The sequence below is a fragment of the Leucopleurus acutus genome (assembly GCF_964270905.1).
Source record: "Leucopleurus acutus genome assembly, chromosome: 7".
Lineage (NCBI taxonomy): Eukaryota > Metazoa > Chordata > Mammalia > Artiodactyla > Delphinidae > Leucopleurus > Leucopleurus acutus.
In genome coordinates, this window is record NC_139150.1 from 7,454,956 (window position 1) to 7,473,941 (window position 18,986).

The following is an 18,986-nucleotide window of genomic DNA, read 5'->3' on the forward strand; positions in this document are numbered from 1 at the left end:
GAAAATAAAAGTTAAAGAAAAAAGAAGAACATACAATTCATAGAAGTGTGAACTGGTACAACTTTAAGATGCAAATCAAGAACCTTAAAGTTGGGACTTCCCTGGTGGTTCAGTGGATAAGACTCTGTACTCCCAATGCAGGGGGCCCAGGTTCAATTCCTGGTAGTGAACTAGATCCCACATGCATGCCACAACTAAGGAGCCAGTGAGCTGCAACTAAGGAGCCCATGTGCTGCAACTAAAGAGCCGGCGGGCCGCAACTAAGACCAGGTGCAACCAAAAAAACAAAGAAACAAAACAAAACCTTCAAGTTCTTTGACCAAGTAATTCCATTTGTAGGAATTTACCTCAAAGAAATAATCAAAAATACAGATAAGACGTACACAAAGTGATATCACTGCAGTGTTACTCACGATAGTGAAAATACAGAAACTTAAATATTCACCAATAGGCATGCTTTTTCAATAAATTTTGGTATGGTTACATGTTGGAAGTATCCGATTTCATCTGTTCATCAAATATTTATTGAATACCTATTATGTGTCAAGGCAATACTTGCAGGTTTTAACACTGCAATGACTACAGTAACTACGTGTTCAAAATACCATATCAAATGATAAAAAGCAATATACATTTCTGTAAGGTTTTAATTTTTATCATAAGCATAGCAGGCGTTCAGTTTATATTAATGAATGAACTAAAGTATTTTGCAGTTGGAAGAAACAAATTTTTTTTTTAACCTAAGAAATTATATCTATATTAGCCCAATTTAGGGTGAGATCACACACACACACGCACACACACACACACAGGGAAAAAAGAAATATAAAGCACTAACAGTGGTTATCTCTAGGTAAGAGGATGACAAGCGGTAATAAGAAGGTATTATTTTTAAATCACAAAACAGTTTTGCTTTCAATGTTCTTCATTTCAAAGACAGAGTCTTCCTGAAGTCCCCTCACCTCAGAAGTGGCCCGGATGATCCCCGAGATGAGGCCGCACAGCTGATTGCCTCGGGTCCGGAAGGCAGACAGGTCGACCCTGGGCAGGTCTCTGCGCTGGTCGGCAGCGTCCAGCTGCTGGCTGAGGTGCAGCACCTCCTCCTGCAGCGCGTAGAGGTTCCGCAGGCGGATCTGGCCTTCTTCCTTCCGGAGCCGCTCCCGCTCCACATGCTTCAGGCGCTGCTGCTCTGCCTCCCGCAGCTTCAGGTTGAGAATCTACAGGAAGGGCGGTCAAATTACGGGCTCCTGGGCCTTCTCTGTCTACATTCTTCCAGTCCTGTGTGGGCTACCTATTTTCACAGAGAGGCCCAGAGTGACAAAAGGACTGCCCCAAGTCAGCCACACAGTGGCATGACAGGGGCCAGGTCCTCTGTGACTGTGCTGGAACCCAACTCCTCGGGCACGTCACCCAGACACTGAACACCCACACGGACTCTCCCAAGCTCTGACCTTCGCCCTGTGATGATGCTCAGCTTTCAGCTTCTCTTGCTGCCCCAGGGCTTCTCTGGAGCTGAATGAAAAATGGAGGGAGGAAGAGTCAGGGATGCTTCCTAAAATTGTTTTACCTCTCCTAAAAGCCTCCTCTCTTTGTGTTGCATTGCTCATCTTTCCAAGGTTGGTCATTTTTCTAGGTTATAAGTTTCTCTGGCTATTTTATTTTGATACTTAAGGACTCAGAAGAAGTTCAACTCCTTCCCTTTGGGTTTTATGTAGGGAAAGAGTTCCGATGGACCACGCCGACATTCCCGTTGTAATTCAGGGAACTCACCTCTTCTCCATCACTTCCCGTAAGTCCTGGAATTCTTTATGATGCTTCAGTTCCTTCCGCTCATCAAAGCGCTTCAGCTGCTCAGATGCCATCTCAGAGAGGGCCCGCGCCTGCCTCTCCTGCTCCTCCTGCCACTGCCTCAAGCCCTCCTGCAAAGGATCAAAACCAGCTCTCTGCAGCTCCATTACACCCTGCTCATCTACCCCATGGGCTGCCCTCCCATCAGCCCTTAACTCCATCAAAGATACTTCGGGGCATGGAATCATCTGCCTACTCCTTGGAACCTTTGCTTGAGTCACGTCTCCGCTTTGGGTTGATCTTTAAACTCAGCTGTTGTGGAAAGCTTTTCCAATTTGCCCCATATGGTTTATGTCACTCCAGTATAAGCTAAGAATGGACGGGTATTCACCAACACAGTATCAAATAGCCCTGCACTTTTAAGCTTCCATCCTTAAGCTTACTGTACTCTTTTTCTGTTTTGGCCACACTCTACAGCTTGTGGGATCTTACTTCCCTGACTGGAGATCGAACCTGGGCCCTCGTCCGTGAAAGCATGGAGTCCAGTAACCACTGGACCACCAGGGAATTTCCATCCTGTGTATTCTTATGAGAGCTTCAGGGTAATCTAAAGAAATCCTTATTCTAATTCCATAAACATGCTATGCATACTCCTATCTCACTCTTTCCCTCAAGTTATTATCTCTGCCTAGAGTCTTTTCCTCCACCATCACTTAGCAAAGTCCCATTCCTTTATACCTAAGGGTACCAGGTATTCCATTTATTATTCACGAGAGTACTCTCATTTGTTTTTTTTTTTTAAATAAATTTATTTATTTATTTATTTTTGGCTGCATTGGGTCTTCATCGCTGAGTGCAGGTTTTCTCTAGTTGCTGCGAGCGGGGGCTACTCTTCGTTGCAGTGTGGGGGCTTCTCATTGCAGTGGCTTCTCTTGTTGAGGGGAGCACGGGCTCTAGGTGCACAGGCTTCAGTAGTTGTGGCTCCCGGGCTCTACAGCACAGGCTCAGTAGTTGTGGTGCACGGGCTTGGTTGCTCCACGGCCTGTGGGATCTTCCTGGACCAGGGCTCGAATCCATGTCCCCTGCATTGGCAGGAGGATTCTTAACCACTGTGCTACCAGGGAAGCCCTCTCATTTGGTTTATAAGAGCAATTTGACATTTTAACTATCAAATTTTAAAGTGTATATATCCTTTGACACTCATTCCATTTTAGGACTTTGTCCTGAGGAAATACTTGCATATGTGTGCAAAGATATATGTACAAGGGGACTTCCCACATGCCACGGAACAACTAAGCCTGTGCGCCACAACTACTGAGCTCACGTGCCACAACTACTGAAGCCCCCATGCCTAGAGTACGTGCTCTGCAACAAGAGAAGCCACTGCAATGAAAAGGCCGCGTGCCACAACAAAGACCCAACGCAGCCAAAAATAAATAAAATAAATAAATTTATTTTAAAAAAATAGATATATGTACAAGGATGCTCATTGATAATGAGCATCCTTGTTGATAATGGTAATAAATTTGAAACAATTTAAATTAACAGGGAAATAGTTAAACATATTACAGTAGGTCATACTAGAAAATACTCTGCAGCCTTTAAGGAAGATGACATGCTGTATACACTGGCATGGTGATATGTTAATATATATTGTTAAGATATTAGGCTATTGTTTTTGTTTTTGTTTTTGCGGTACACAGCCCTCTCACTGTTGTGGTTTCTCCCGTTGTGGAGCACAGGCTCCGGACGCGCAGGCTCAGCGGCCATGGCTCATGGGCCTAGCCGCTCTGCGGCATGTGGGATCTTCCCGGTCCGGGGCACAAACCTGTGTCCCCTGCATCGGCAGGCGGACTCTCAACCACTGCGCCACCAGGGAAGCCCTAGGCTATTGTATTTTAAAAGTTATTTTAAAACTTCCAGTAGGGCTTCCCTGGTGGCAAAGTGGTTAAGAATCCGCCTGCCAATGAAGGGGACACAGGTTCGAGCCCTGGTCCAGGAAGATACCACATGCCGCGGAGCAACGAAGCCCGTGCGCCACGGCTGCTGCTGCGCTCTAGAGCCCATGAGCCTCAGCTACTGAAACCTGCACATCTAGAGCCCGTACTCTGCAACAAGAGAGGCCACTGCAATAAGAAGCCTGTGCACCGCAGCGAGGAGTGGCCCCCACTCGCTGCAACTAGGGAGGGCCCATGCACAGCAACAAAGACCCAACTCAGCCATAAATAAATAAATAAATAAATTTACAAGAAGAAAAAAAAACTTCCAGTAGAAGGCGGCAAATTGAACACAAATATATATCTCCTCTCCTCTGAGACTGTTTAATTAAAAGTTGGGAAGAAAAAAAAAGACTCAACAACAGAGAGCACATGAGGAAGATTATCAGCAAGGAAAACCTTTCTACTCGCATCTGGAGGACAGAAAGTCCATGCAGAAGTGATGATTGAAAGAAGAGAGCTGAGAAAACTCAAGAAGAAACTGTCTTTCTCTCTCTCACTATCTCCATTGCTACCCGCTCCCCTCCAGTCTAAGCAACTGTCATCCTTTTTTATCCAGTGTCAAAGTGAATGCTTCAATGACTGTTGCTGTCTCTCACGCAGATTATAATAGTCTTCTAACTATATTTTAGAACCTTGGTTCTATGTTTCTCCCTCCAGCATACAAACTCTATGAGGACATGGATTGCGTCTACTTTGTTCACTGTTTTTTTTTTTTTTCTTTTGGCTGTGCCACGCAGCTTATGGGATCTTAGTTCTCCAACCAGGGACTGAACCCGGGCCATCAGCATTGAAAGCATGGAGTCCTAACCACTGGACCGCCAGGGAATTCCCTGTTCACTATTTTATCTAGGCCTAGAACAAAAGTGCTCAGTAAGTATTTGGTGATTCCATGAATAAATGAATGAGGGTAGATGCTAGAAGACTTTAAATTTATAAACTCATGTACTCTTTAAAAAGTTTTACAGGGACTTCCCTGGTGGCACAGTGGTTAAGAATCTGCCTGCCAATGCTGGAGACACGGGTTCAAGCCCTGGCCCAGGAAGATTCCCACATGCTGTGGAACAACTAAGCCCCTGCGCCACAACTACTGAGCCTGTGCTCTAGAGCCCGCGAGCCACAACTACTGAAGCCCACGTGCCTAGAGCCCGTGCTCCACAACAAGAGAAGCCACCGCCATAAGAAGCCTGCGCACCACAACAAAGAGTAGCCCGCACTCACCGCAACTAGAAAAAGCCTGCGTGCAGCAACAAAGACCCAACACAGCCAAAAATAAATAAATAAAAATTTGAAAAAGAAAAAGTTTTACAAAACATGCATTGTTTTTCTAATAAAAAGAATAAAGTCAAATAAACTAATTAAAATAGTGCTATTCTTTTTTCAAGAGGCTGTTAAGGTCAATCTTCTCAGTATAACCTTATCTGACAACAAAGATCATCTTCAAATTTTGGAGAAGTAAATGGAAGCCAGGAAAGCCCAGGTAATTTTCCCAAAGTCACACGTAAAATAGAAGAGATAGGATTTGAAACCAGATTTGACTTTAGAGAGCTTACTCTTGACTGCTATGTTATGCTATCTCCCCAGCTGAATCAGAGCTACTAGTAGGTGGGGCATGATGATTATTAGTACATGGTGGACATTCATAATCCCTGAGGAACTGCATTTAAACGTGGCTCCCTAGGGTCACGCCTGTCTTACTTCAAGGGTTACTTACTGCTCCTTTCATTCTGTGCAGCAGCTCATACATTCGGATGCAGCCTTCCACTTTGATCCCCTGGGAGGACTGAAGTACCATAGGTTCTGTATGCTGGGACTCGTATTTGTCCTATATAGACAGAAGATGGAAAAATTAAGCTTTTAAGACGGTAAAGTTGGTGTTATTCAATCTGAACAAAAATCACATCCTTACTTATAAACAACCAGTAACAACAACAAAACAATGTATGTTAGAACCAGTGTGCTTTTCATGATATTGACCTTATTCTAATTGGTTTCCTTAATAAAGTGGATGTTTTTGCTTTGTACAGTTTTTTGTGTTTTTTTTTTTTTTGCTTGCTCGTTTGATTTGATTTGTCCAGCACATTTTCCCCATTTCTTCTAATAAGTGTCCGTTTTTGCTGGGTTGGTTTGGATGGAGAAACCCCAGCCCACATCCCCGATTCTTCCACACCCCCTAGTGTCAGGGGTCACTAAGCATGTGACCAGCCTGGCAATCAAAGTATTCTATTCCCTTGTACCCAGTATCTACTTCAGGAATGAGGCTTATGACCTAAGCTAAGCCAGAGTCCATCTCTGAATTTTCCTGATGGAGCTATGTGGGATGGCTTTCTCTTATTCTGGGGATGCTAAGCTAAGAAGATATGTGTCTAGGGCTACCAAGAGACATCCTGCCAGACAGTCTATCTGAAAGATGAAACCAAGACGAGTTAGACAGAACTGAGAAATGGAGAAGCAAAGCCCTGGGTCTGAGTCACTGAATCAAGTGAGAAATAATATCAAGGACAGACAAGCAGAAAATAGATCCTCTAGATCTAATTGATTCGAAATGCACTCCTAGATTTCCTGGTTATATGAGCTAATTAATTTCTCCCCTGACTCCCTTGTTTTGCTTAAGCTAGTTTAAACTGGGTTTCTGTTACTTAAACACCAAAAATTTGTAAATGATACAATTCATTATATAAAGCCATCCAAAACTTTACTTAAACCTTAAGAATTACGGAATTTTATACCTGGAGAGGACCTTGGCAATGTAGTCCAGTACCAGATTTACAGATGAAGAAACTGAGGCCTAAGGAGGGAAAGATGCCTGCCTGAGGGCATGCCACACTATTAGCAGGATCAGAACTAGAAACTGCTGCCTCTGAGAAGCTGCTCATAGAAACTTAAATTTTTTTTAAATTTTGAAATAATTATAATTTACAGGAAGTTGGAAACAGTAAATTGATGGTACGAGCCACAGAACTTATTCAGATTTCACCAGGTTTTACAGGAATTCATTTGGGTACGTGTACAGTTTTATGCAATTTTATCACATGTGTAACCACCATCACAAAGTACAGAACTGTTCCATCACCATGAAGCTTCCTTGTGCTACACCTTTATATTGCTAATCTGTTCTCCACCTCTATAATGATAGCATTTCAAGAACGTTAAATAAATGGAACCATACAGCACAGAATCTTTTGAGATTGGCTTTTTTCACTTCGTATAATGCCTCTGAGATCCTAAGTTGTTGCATATTATCAAGGACTTGTTCCTTTTTATTGCCAGTCGTATTCCATGATAGAGATGTACCAGTTTGTTTAACCATTCATCTGTTGAAAGACATTTCACTGTTTCTAGCTTGGGGATATAATAAATAAAGCTCCTATGATCACTGGTGTACAGATTTTTATGTAAATATAAGTTTTGATTTCTCTGGGAAAAATGCCCAAGAATGCAACTGCTAGGTCATATAGTTAAGCACCTATTGAGTTTTATAAGAAACTGCCAAGCTGTTCTCTAGAGCGCCTGTACCGTTCCACATTTCCACCCAAAATACACGAGTGATCCAGATTCTCCACATCATTGTCAGCATTTGGTGGTGTCACTATTTTTTATTTTAACCATTCTGATAGGTGTGTAGTGCTACTTCGTCCTGGTTTTAATTTGCATTTCTTTAATGGCTAATGATTGTGAACATATTTTCATGTACTTATATTGTCTATATACTGTCTTAGGTGAAATGTCTGTTCATATCTTTTGCTCACTTTCTAATTGAAGATTAGAAAGTTTCTGTTTAACCTCTGAGTTTTAAAAATATATTCTAAATATATATTCTCGATATATATTTTAAATATATTCTAGATACATAAACCCTTGTCAGAGAGGTCGTTTGCAACTACTTTCTCCCAGTCAGTAGCTTGTCTGATCATCCTCTTCACAAGGTCATTCACTGAGTCACGCTTTTCATTTGATGAGGTCCAATTTATTAATTTTTCCTTCTATGGATTAAGTTGTGTTTTTTTTTTGCGGTACGCAGGCCCCTCACTGTTGTGGCCTCTCCCGTCACGGAGCACAGGCTCCGGACGCGCAGACTCAGCGGCCATGGCTCACAAGCCCATCCGCTCCGCGGCACGTGGGATCCTCCCGGACCGGTGCACAAACCCGCATCCCCTGCATCGGCAGGCGGGCTCTCAACCACTGCGCCACCAGGGAAGCCCGATTAAGTTTTTAGTGCCAAATCTAAAAACTCTTCACCTAGTCCTAGGTTCTGATTATGTTTTTTTTTTTCCCTAAAAGTCTTATAGTTTTACATTTAAGTTCATGATCATTTTGAGTTAATTTTTATGTAAGTTGTAAAGTTTAGGCTAAAGTTCATTTTTGTGTCTATGATGCTCAATTGCTAGAAATATTTTTTAAAGACTAATATTTTAGAAGATGAAGTGTGAAATATAAACTAAAAAGTAAACTTTTTATGTATGTAATCATGCAGTCTTTCATAATATGAATAATCATCTCTGTCCTGTATTATTTTTTAGGATTATTATTTACTGTACAATAAATTCTTTCTTATTGTGAACAACTCTTGCAAAGACATTTCTCCAAAGAAGATATACAAATGGCTAATAAGCACATGAAAATATGCTCAACATCACTAATCATTTAGGGAAATGCAAATCAAAACCACAATGATACACTTCATGCCCACTAGGATGGCTTTTGTAAAACAAAACAAAATAAAAAAAAACAAACAGACAAAAACAACCCAGCAAATAACAAACGTTAGCAAAGGTATGGAGAAACTGAAACCCTTGTGCATTGCTAGTAGGAAAGTAAAATGATACAGCTGCTGTGGAAAACAGTATGATGGTTCCTCAAAAATTTAAACATAGAATTACCATATGATTCCTCAATTCTACTTCTGGGTACATACCCCAAAGAATTGAAAACAGGTACTCAAACTAATACATGTACATGCGTATTCAGAGCAGCACTAGTCACCAACAGCCAAAAGGTGGAAGCAAGCTAAATGTCCAGTGACAGATGAATGAATAAACAAAACATGGTACACACAGTGGAGTATTATTCAGCCTTAAAAGGAAGGAAATTCTGATACATGCGACAACATGGATGAACCTTGAAGACATTATGCTAAGTGAAATAAACCAGTCACAAAATGACAAATATTACATGATCCCACTTATACGAAGTACCTAAAATGGTCAAATTCATAGAGACGGAAAGTAGAATGGTGGTTGCTAGGGACTGGGGGTAGGGGGAAATAAGGAGTTATTTATTTATTTATTTATTTATGGCTGCGTTGGGTCTTCATTGCTGCGCGCGGCCTTTCTCTAGTTGTGGTGAGCGGGGGCTACTCTTCGTTGTGGCACACGGGCTTCTCATTGCGGTGGCTTCTCTTGTTGTGGAGCATGGCACGAGGGCTTCAGTAGCTGTGGCATGCAGGCTCAGCAGTTGTGGCTCGCGGTCTCAGTAGTTGTGGCTCGCAGGCTCTAGAGAGCAGGCTCAGTAGTTGTGGCACACAGGCTTAGCTGCTCCATGGCATGTAGGATCTTCCCACACCAGGGATCGAACCCGTGTCCCCTGCCTTGGCAGGTGGATTCTTAACCACTGCACCACCAGGAAAGTCCTGGAGTTATTGATTAATGAATGTAGTGTTTTTAGTTTTGGGTGATGAAAAAGTTCTGGAGATGGATAGTGGTGACGATTACACAACACTATGAATGTACTTAATGCCACTGAATTGTACTCTAAAAAATGGTTAAATGGTAAATTTTATGTCATGAATATTTTACAATTTAAAAAAAGGTTTAAAATTTAAAAACAAATGTTCATACCCTTTTATCTTTGACGCCAGTCAAATCATTTGGGCATTTATTTTAAGATATTAGCCAGAAGACATATTTTAAGATTAAAAACGGAAAGATCTCTCTGCAGAAAGTTTCTCAGTGTAATATCTTTAAAAGCAATGAAATGGAAAAATATAAATGCCTAATAATAAAGGAGCAGTTTAATAAATTACAGGATATTACATATCCTCTAAGTAGACATTTACAAAGGTGGAAATAACGTGAACAAATAATTCAAATAGTTCATGAACAAAATAAAGTTAGGAAGGAAAATCAGAACATGATAGTGCACATACAATTTTTTAATTATGCCAAGGTACAAGGATGCAGGCATACGAAAGTGGAAAGAAGTAACTGATGACTGAAATGATGAAACCATAGGGAGATTTAACTGCTTCCTTTTGTTGAATTGATAATATATTTTCAGTAAACAAAAGTCTGCAGTGAGTATGAACAAAAAGAACAAAGAACTTTGGCTTTTGGAAGCTAAACGTGAAAAATGTAATCTCTACCTTTCTAAAGAGTTGCCTAGTCTTATTTTGCTGGCACAAAAATCTAAAACTTGAAAAAGCACAATAGTGCTTTAGGAGTTTTGGGCTTCCCTGGTGGCACAGTGATTGAGAATCTGCCTGCTAATTCAGGGGACACGGGTTCGAGCCCTGGTCTGGGAAGATCCCACATGCTGCGGAGCAACTAAGCCCGTGAGCCACAACTACTGAGCCTGCGCGTCTGGAGCCTGTGCTCCGCAACAAGAGAGGCCGCGATAGCGAGAGGCCCGCGCACCGCGATGGAGAGTGGTCCCCGCTTGCCACAACTAGAGAAGGCCCTCGCACAGAAACAAAGACTCAACACAGACAAAAATAAATAAATAAATAATTAATTAAAAAAAAAAAAGAAAGAAAAAGCACAATAGTGCTTAGAAGTTTAGAAGACTTTTTTTCTATTAACTCTTGTTATACTAGTTGTTATATCTTACTTTGATCCAGAAAGGATTTAATGCAGCTTATAAGGGAACATAAAGCATAACAACAGGACTTCCCTGGTGGTGCAGTGGTTAAGAATCCGCCTGCTGGTGCAGGGGATATGGGTTTGAGCCCTGGTCCAGAAGATCCCACATGCCGCGGAGCAACTAAGCCTGTGCACCACAACTACTGAGCCTGCGCTCTAGAGCCTGCAAGCCACAACTACTGAAGCCCGCATGCCTAGAGCCTATGCTCTGCAACAAGAGAAGCCACTGCAATGAGAAGCCTGCACACCGCAACGAAGAGTAGCCCCCGCTCGTTGCAACTAGAGAAAACCCGTGTGCAGCAACTAAGACCCAATGCAGCCATAAATAAATAAATAAATAAATACGTCTAGAGATACAAAGAAAGAGAAGAGAAGAGAAAAGAGAAGAGCAGAGCCCCAGCAACAATTTAACTGTTTTAAGTGGGAGAAACAAAGGCAGGAACAAAATAAGCCAGAAAGAAGGTAAAAACTCATACAGAAGCAACAATAAGGTATGTAAATCCAAGAGCAAGTATAAAATTTACTCTAAGCTTTCCAGCAGCCAACAACAAAAAGGGAGACCTTGTTGAGTTAAACAGATGCAACGCTCATGAGAAAAAAATCCACTTGCTCATGAAATTAATTACTATTCTTGGTACTAAGAATAGAGAGGAAGTTCTCTCTCTGGGTCTTCATAAAGAGAACGCTGGGTGATGCGGAAAACACTGTCGCTACAAACAGCTACAAGAATTCGAAGAAGCAACCATTATTTTCTCCAGAGTAAGGTCACTGTAGTATGACAATGTTAAACACTTCAACTTTGCAGCCACCATTGTCTTTTGTCTTAAACTGATCAAAAGCCTTACCTTGGTTCCATCTGGTGTTGCTGAGGAGACTGGTGAGAAGGCAGGGTCTCTGACAGGAGATTTGGGAACAAATGAAGGTTGGCCGAGGGCTGAAGTAGATCTAGGGGATGTTGAAGTCTCAGAGGGAGGTGGGTTCTCTTGCATATTGGGTAGGACATGATCTACTACCCATCCAGAGTAAGAAGACAGCTTGGGAAGAGACATACATTCTTCTAAAACATCCTAGAGGGAAGAAGAAGGTTAAGCTCAACTTGAATGTCAACTGATCTAAGCAATCAAAAATAATTTTGTCCTTATAATCCACTACATGCTTTACTGAAAATCTAAGAAGGCCTAAATAAATATATACATACATACATACCAAAGACCCAAAGTAACTGTATTAACAATCAGAGATGAAGAGAAAGTACAGTAGCTTCTTGATAATGACCTTGACTATTATCCTTTTAGAGTATCAGACTAAATAACCCTAACTACAGAAAAAGGAACAATGCACAAAGATGGTCATTAAAGCAGATTTGAGGGCTTCCCTGGTGGCGCAGTGGTTGCGAGTCCGCCTGCCGATGCAGGGGACACGGGTTTGTGCCCCGGTCCGGGAAGATCCCACATGCCGCGGAGCGGCTGGGCCCGTGAGCCATGGCCACTGAGCCTGTGCATCTGGAGCCTGTGCTCCGCAACGGGAGAGGCCACAGCAGTGAGAGGCCTGCGTACCGCAAAAAAAAAAGCAGATTTGAAAGCAATCTAAAACGTTGTAACAGAAAAGAACATGAAAGGAATTTTGAAGTAAACTATGGTATACACACTCAGTGAATATTAGTCATTTAAAAATGCCAATTGTGAATCCTATGTAACGTTCAAATTTTTCCAGTTTTATTGAAAAATAATTGACAAACACCACTGTAAAATTTTAAGGCCTAAACACGATGTTTTGATTTATATATATTGTAAAATGATTAAATAGGTTCAGCTAACAACATGCATCTTCTCATATAGATATAATCAAAAGAAAGAAAAAAGGAAAAAAAATTTCTTCTTGTGATGAGACTCTCAGCAGGTACTCTCTTAACTTTCCTATATATTGTATAGCTGTGTTAGCTAACAGTCGTCAAGTTGTATATTACATCCCTAGTACTTATCTATCTTATAACTGGAAGTTTCTATTATTTGACGACCTTACTCCATTTCCTCCTCCCTCAAGATTCAATTTTAAGTGAAAAAACAAGAGTATAAATAACTATGTCTACAATGATATAAAATAAATACAAATAAATACCCTAACAAATTTGAAAGAAATATACCAGAAGTTAAGCTTGGGTGATCAGTGACATATTTCTACTTGTTCTAATTTTCTGTATTTAATTTCTAAATGAACATGTTATACCTTTTAAAATGAAAATAAGCAAATAAAAAATAGGCATAGAAAAGTGCTTACTAGGGACTTCCCTTGTGGTGCAGTGGTTAAGAAGCCCCCTGCCAATGCAGGGCACATGGGTTTGACCCCTGGTCCAGAAGATCCCACATGCTGCGGAGCAACTAAGCCCACGCACCACAACTACTGAGTCTGCACTCTAGAGCCTGTGAGCCACAACTACTAAAGCCCACGCCCCTAGAGCCCATGAGCCATAACTACTGAGTTTGCGCTCTAGAGCCCCCAAGCCACAACTACTGAGCCTGTGTGCCACAACTACTGAAGCCCGTGCGCCTAGAGCCCGTGCTCCGTAACAAGAGGAGCCACCGCAATGAGAAGCCCGCACACCACAATGAAGAGTAGGCCCCACTTGCCGCTACTAGAGAAAGCCCACGCGCAGCAATGAAGACCCAATGCAGCCAAAAAAAAAAAAGTTCATTTGGATCATATTTTAGATTCCACTTGTGGTATCATATGGTATCTGTCTTTCTTTTTCTGGCTTACTTCACTTAGTCTGATAATGTCTAGGTCCATCCATGTTGCTGCAAATGGCATTATTTCATTCTTTTTATGGCTGAGTAGTAGTCCATTGTATACATATACCACATCTTCTTTATCTCTTCATCTGTCAATGGATATTTACGTTGATTCCATGTCTTGGCTATTGTAAATAGTGCTACTAACAACATTGGGGTGCATGTATCTTTTCAAAAGGGAAGCCTCATACACTGGGGTGCAGTGTATGAGGCTTCCCTTTTCTCCACATCCTCTGCAGCATTTATTATTTGTAGACTTTTTAATGATGGCCATTCTGACCAGCATGAGGTGGTACCTCAGTGTAGTTCTGATTTGCATTTCTCTGATAATTAGCGATGTTGAGCATCTTTTCATGTGCCTATTGGTCATCTGTATGTCTTCTTTCGAGAAATGTCTTCTGCTCATTTTTGGAATGGGTTGTTTGTTTTTGTTATTGAGTTGTACGAGCTGCTTGTATATTTTGGAAATTAAGCCTTTGTCGGTTTCATCGTTTACAAATATTTTCTCCCAGTCTGTAGGTTGTCTTTATTTTGTTTATGGTTTCCTTTGCTGTGCAAAAGTTTGTAAGTTTGATTAGGTCCCATTTGTTTATTTTTGCTTTATTTCTATTGCCTTGGAAGACTAAGAAAACACTGCTATGATTTATGTCAGAGAATGTTCTGCTTATGTTTTCCTCTAGGAGTTTTACGGTGTCATGTCTTACATTTAAGTCTTTAAGCCATTTTGAGTTTACTTTTTTGTATGCTGTGAGGAAATGTTCTAACTTCATTGATTCATGTGCAGTTGTCCAACTTTCCCAACACCCTTCTGAAGAGACTGTCCTTTCTCCATTGTATATTCTTGCCTGCTTTGTTGAAGATTAATTGACTGTAGGTGTGTGGGTTTATTTATGGTCCCTCTATTCTGTTTCATTGATCCATATGTCTGTTTTTGTCCCAATACCATGCTGTTTTAATTACTGTAGCTTTGTTGTATTGTCTAAAGTCTGGGAGGGTTATCCCTTCAGTTTTGTTCTTTTTCCTTAGGATTACTTTGGCAATTCTGGGTCTTTTGTGCTTGTATATAAATTTTAGGATTACTTGTTCTAGTTCTGTGAAAAATGTCATGGGTAATTTGATAGGGATTGCAATAAACCTGTAGATTGCTTTGGGTAGTATGGCTATTTTAATAATATTAATTTTTCCAATCCAAGAGCATGGGATATCTTTCCATTTCTTTGAATCATCTTCAATTTCCTTTCCTTTATCAGTGTTTTACAGTTCTCAGAATATAAGTCTTTCACCTCCTTGGTCAGGTTTATTTCTAAGGTTTCTTTTTTGGGGGGGGGATGTGACTTTAAAAGGGTTTTTTTTTTAAACTTTCCCTTTCTGATATTTCATTGTTAGTGTAAAGAAATGCAACAGATTTCTGTATGTTAATCTCATATCCTGCTACCTTGCTAAATTTATTTATCAGTTCTAGTAGTTTTTCTGTGGAGTCTTTAGGGTTTTCTATAGATAGTACCATGTAATCTGCATATAATAACAATTTTACCCCTTCCCTTCTGATTTGGATACCTTTCTATTTATTTCCCTTGTCTGACTGCTGTGGCTAGGACTTCCAATTCTATATTAGATTAGGAGTGGTGAGAGGGGGCATCCTTGTCTTGCTCCAGATTTTAGCAGGAAGGCTTTCAGCTTTTCACCACCACTGAGTATTGTGTTGACTGTGGGTCTGTCCCACAATAAAAGTAGCTTTATTTGTCCCATAATAAAAGTAACTTTTATTATGTTGAGATATGTTCCCTCTCTACTCACTTTGGAAAGAGTTTTTATCATGAAAGGATGTTGAATTTGAGACAACTTTTTACTCTTTCTTTACGCCAAAATAAATTCCAGGAGCAAAGTTTCAAATGTAAAAAATAAACCCATAAAAAACACCATCAACGGAGAAAATAATTTCAACTGACAAACTAGAAAAAAAGATGCAATATATATCACAGATAAAGGAATATTATTATCCTTAATACATAAAGAACTTATAAAATATTGGCAAAACCCCAATAGAAAAATGAGCAAAAGACATAAACTGGCAAATATACACACACAAGGTTACAAGTAGTGGATCACAACTCACTGAATAAAATAGGCACCCATGAGGATACTGATATAAACAATTAAACAGAAGGAACCCATGAGGATTCTGATATGAATAATTAAACGGAAGAGAAAAGAAAGCTCTTCCTTACAGTAGAACGCCAGCTAACAAACGTAGGAATGGTAGCTATAAAGAAACACCATTCGTCTACATCACAGAAAAGACTGATTCCGGAAGAAATCACCAATAGATGCTAACGGTGGAGGTTTGATAAGAAAAAAATATTTTGGTGTAACCTTGGACTACCTCCCAACAAAATACTAAGAAGTTACAAAAGGGAAAATGATGAACTTTAAGTGAATTTTACGTGGAAATATCTGGAAGTTACCGTTGTAACCAAGTGATCAATGTGAGCATCACCAGTGTTGGGATGGGCTGAAGCATCTATGTGTGACTGATGTGACTTACTGAGGACACAGCATCATTTCTGTGGTAGTCCTGCTAAGAATGCATAATCTGAGTCTACACCATACAGATTCAGGCTGGAATTCATCCTATAGAATGTAACATATGTATTCTTTAAAACCGTCAAAGACATAAAGACAGAAATGCTTTAGAAGTGTTTCACATTTAAGTCTGAAGAGACAAGACATCATACCTGTAGCTAGATTACCAGCAACTCGGGAAGAGGAGTTATGCCTTAACCGTCTCTATATTCCCCCACCTGCGCGGTCTAGTACAGGGCTTTGCGAATCTTAGATGCAGTGACCACGCCCCCATTAAAGTTCCCAGGTCCGTCCAACTTCCGTCGTCTAAAAGTTTGGTCATTTCACTGGCAGCAATAAGTTAGGTCCTGTTAACCGTTCACCACTAAATCTGGATCTCCTAACACAAGAGACGCGCAGTAAACTAACTGACCCTGAGAGGCCAGGATTGCTTTGACAACATAGGCGCAGGCACCTAACGCCAGCTGCGGGGAGCAATGAAGCCTTCAAAGAGCACGTCTGAAGGGGAGCTCCACGGAAGGCTAGAATAGGCGAGAGACGGTGGTGCACACACGGGAGTCAAGCAGCAAACCCGGGCTGTTACAAGAACGCACCGGTTCCCTGGCGCAGGACATGCCAAGGGCTAGGGAAGAGCAGACTCCCGTGACGAGGGGCAGGAAGGACCACCGCCCCCTTTGGGGCCACTGCTCACCTCGCCCCGCAACAGCCAATCGCGGTGGTAGCAAATGCGACCTTTCTCAGACCTGCGCAGCGCCTGCAGGGTCTCCCAGCAGCGACCCTCGGAAGGCATGGCCTGCCCCGCTACAGGTCTCCAGGGGCGCCGCTTGAGACAAAACAAGTCCTCGAATCAGCCGACCGGAAACGGGTGCTCGCTTCCGCTTCCGGGGCGCACACGTAGCGACGCAGTTCAATCCCGCCCCTAACGGCTGCATGGCCCCACCTCCGGCACTGAGTCTGCCCACCAACGCGCCTGCGCACAGGGCTTGGCCCGAGGCTCGCTCCTCTGCAGGGAGCTACGACCTGGGGGCTTCAGAAGGCTGGGCCTTCCGGGTTGCAGAAAACTGAACAGGTATTGATGAGCATGTGGAGAAATTGGAAACCTCATACATACGCTGCCAGTGGGACTCTAAAATGGGTCAACTCCTGTGGAAGACAGTCTGGCAGTTCATCAAAAGGTTAAAGAGGGACTTCCCTGGCAGTGGTTAAGACTCGTGCGCTTCCACTGCAGGGGGCGCGGGTTCCATCCCTGGTCGGGGAATTAAGATCCCGCCTGCCTGCGGCCAAAAAAGTTACCATTAACCCAGCAGTTCTACTAAATATATACGCAAAAGAAATGTGTCCACAAAAAACTGGTAGAATATTGAATTACTTGTAACAAGCCAAAAAATGGAAACACGTGTGTTCGTCAACCAATGAGTCAATAAAATATGGTGTATCCACAAAATGTGATATTATTGGGCCATAAAAATGAAGTACAAATACACGCTACGACATGAACCTTGAAAACATCGTGCTGAGTGAAAGAAGCCAGTCACAATATGGTATGATTTATGTGAAACGTCCAGAGTGACAAAGCCAGAGAAACAGACTATTAGTGGTTGCCAGGGGCTGGGGGGAGGGGAATGGGGAGCAGCTGCTAATGGTATGGGTTCCACTGGGGTGTGATGACAATGTTCGAGAATTAGCTAAAGGTGGTGGTCGCACAACTTTGAATATACTAAAAGCCACTGAATTATACACTTTAAAAGAGTGAATTTTATGTGAATTATCTCTCAGTAAATGAAATGGTCACCATTGCCTGAGGCCAGCTTTAACTAGGACCCTTTAACTTTTGACCCTTTTGCCCATTTCATGGGATCTCAGTCTGAGGCAGAAAGGAAAACTCTCGAGTTTGAAGCAATATAAACATTTCCCACAAACTCTCTGGACTTTTTGGAATACAACATTTTATGAAGAAAAATAGAACGCTCTTGGGAGAATCCCAGCAATGGACCGGAAAAGAGGTGCTTCCCGCACCATCGTTAAAAATAGCAGAACCCTGCACTGAGGAGGTTTTCATTAGTTTGGCAAACTAATGAAATGACAAACTATACAGAAATGAATGCACATCGGTGTAAGTTTGCCAACTGTTTTTTCTTAGGAAGAGCTTTCATACATTGTATGAAAGTTCAAGTCCATTTGTGTTAAGGGTGTGAAAATAGGCTTGGTTTTGTGGCAGTGGTAGCCGGTAGTAGTGATTTCAGTGACCTTCCTTGGCAAAATTAAAAGCTGGAAATAAAATTAAAAACAAACAAACAAACAAACCCCAAACATTAAAAGCTGGAAACTACGCATGTCTCCAAAACGGGGGGGATGGGGGGGTGGGGCGGTTCTGGTAGTGGAATCCAGATGGCTGGGTGGGAGCCATTGCTTTTGAGGACATAGGGGAACTCCTGGACTTGGGTTAGAGTGGCTGAGAGAGGACCAGACTGGATCTCCCAGAGGTCAGTACCAGCATAGTACACCAAATTTGTTCTCTTCTCTCTGAAGAATTTTTTTTTCTTTTAAATACAGGAAAATGTGAAGAGAACAAAAATAGCCCATAACCTTATCATTCAGAAAACAATTAACATTAAAAAAATAGTAATACATACACATCCCATCTTCCTCCTAACAGCTAAAGCAGGCTGCCCTCACACACTGAGCAGTGCCCTTCAGTGTGTCTCCTCCAGGCCTTTCATGGGATTGTAAGTGAAAGCACGCAAAGGAGAAAGAGCCAGCCTGGCCAAAATGAAATGAGGAGTCTCACACACCAAGTCCTTTAAAAACGTTTACTGGCTCTCCTGCAGCATTTTACTGAATCATTTTTAGAAGAGGGCTGGGGCGGGTAAAGGAAATCATCCGATGGAGACTTAAATACTGATTATAAAAGCTTTTTGTAAAACAACATACATGTTTCAAGAATAAATGCATTCCACAGATACAAACCTGGC

General features: G+C 41.6%; 1 protein-coding gene across 1 annotated transcript in view; it reads right to left on the bottom strand.

Moving 5' to 3' along the window:
• GLE1 (GLE1 RNA export mediator) overlaps positions 1–16,847 on the bottom strand; it is a 43,992-nt gene extending 27,145 nt beyond the window's left edge. The window contains exons 1-6 of the mRNA XM_082843292.1: positions 16,706–16,847; positions 11,488–11,709; positions 5,500–5,610; positions 1,771–1,919; positions 1,452–1,512; positions 963–1,217 (exon numbers count right to left, since the gene is read on the bottom strand). Coding sequence (XP_082699418.1) covers positions 963–1,217; positions 1,452–1,512; positions 1,771–1,919; positions 5,500–5,610; positions 11,488–11,709; positions 16,706–16,804 — 897 coding nt within the window. The 5' untranslated portion in view covers positions 16,805–16,847. The remainder of the gene's footprint in view (positions 1–962; positions 1,218–1,451; positions 1,513–1,770; positions 1,920–5,499; positions 5,611–11,487; positions 11,710–16,705) is intronic.
• Positions 16,848–18,986: the final 2,139 nt, after the last annotated feature.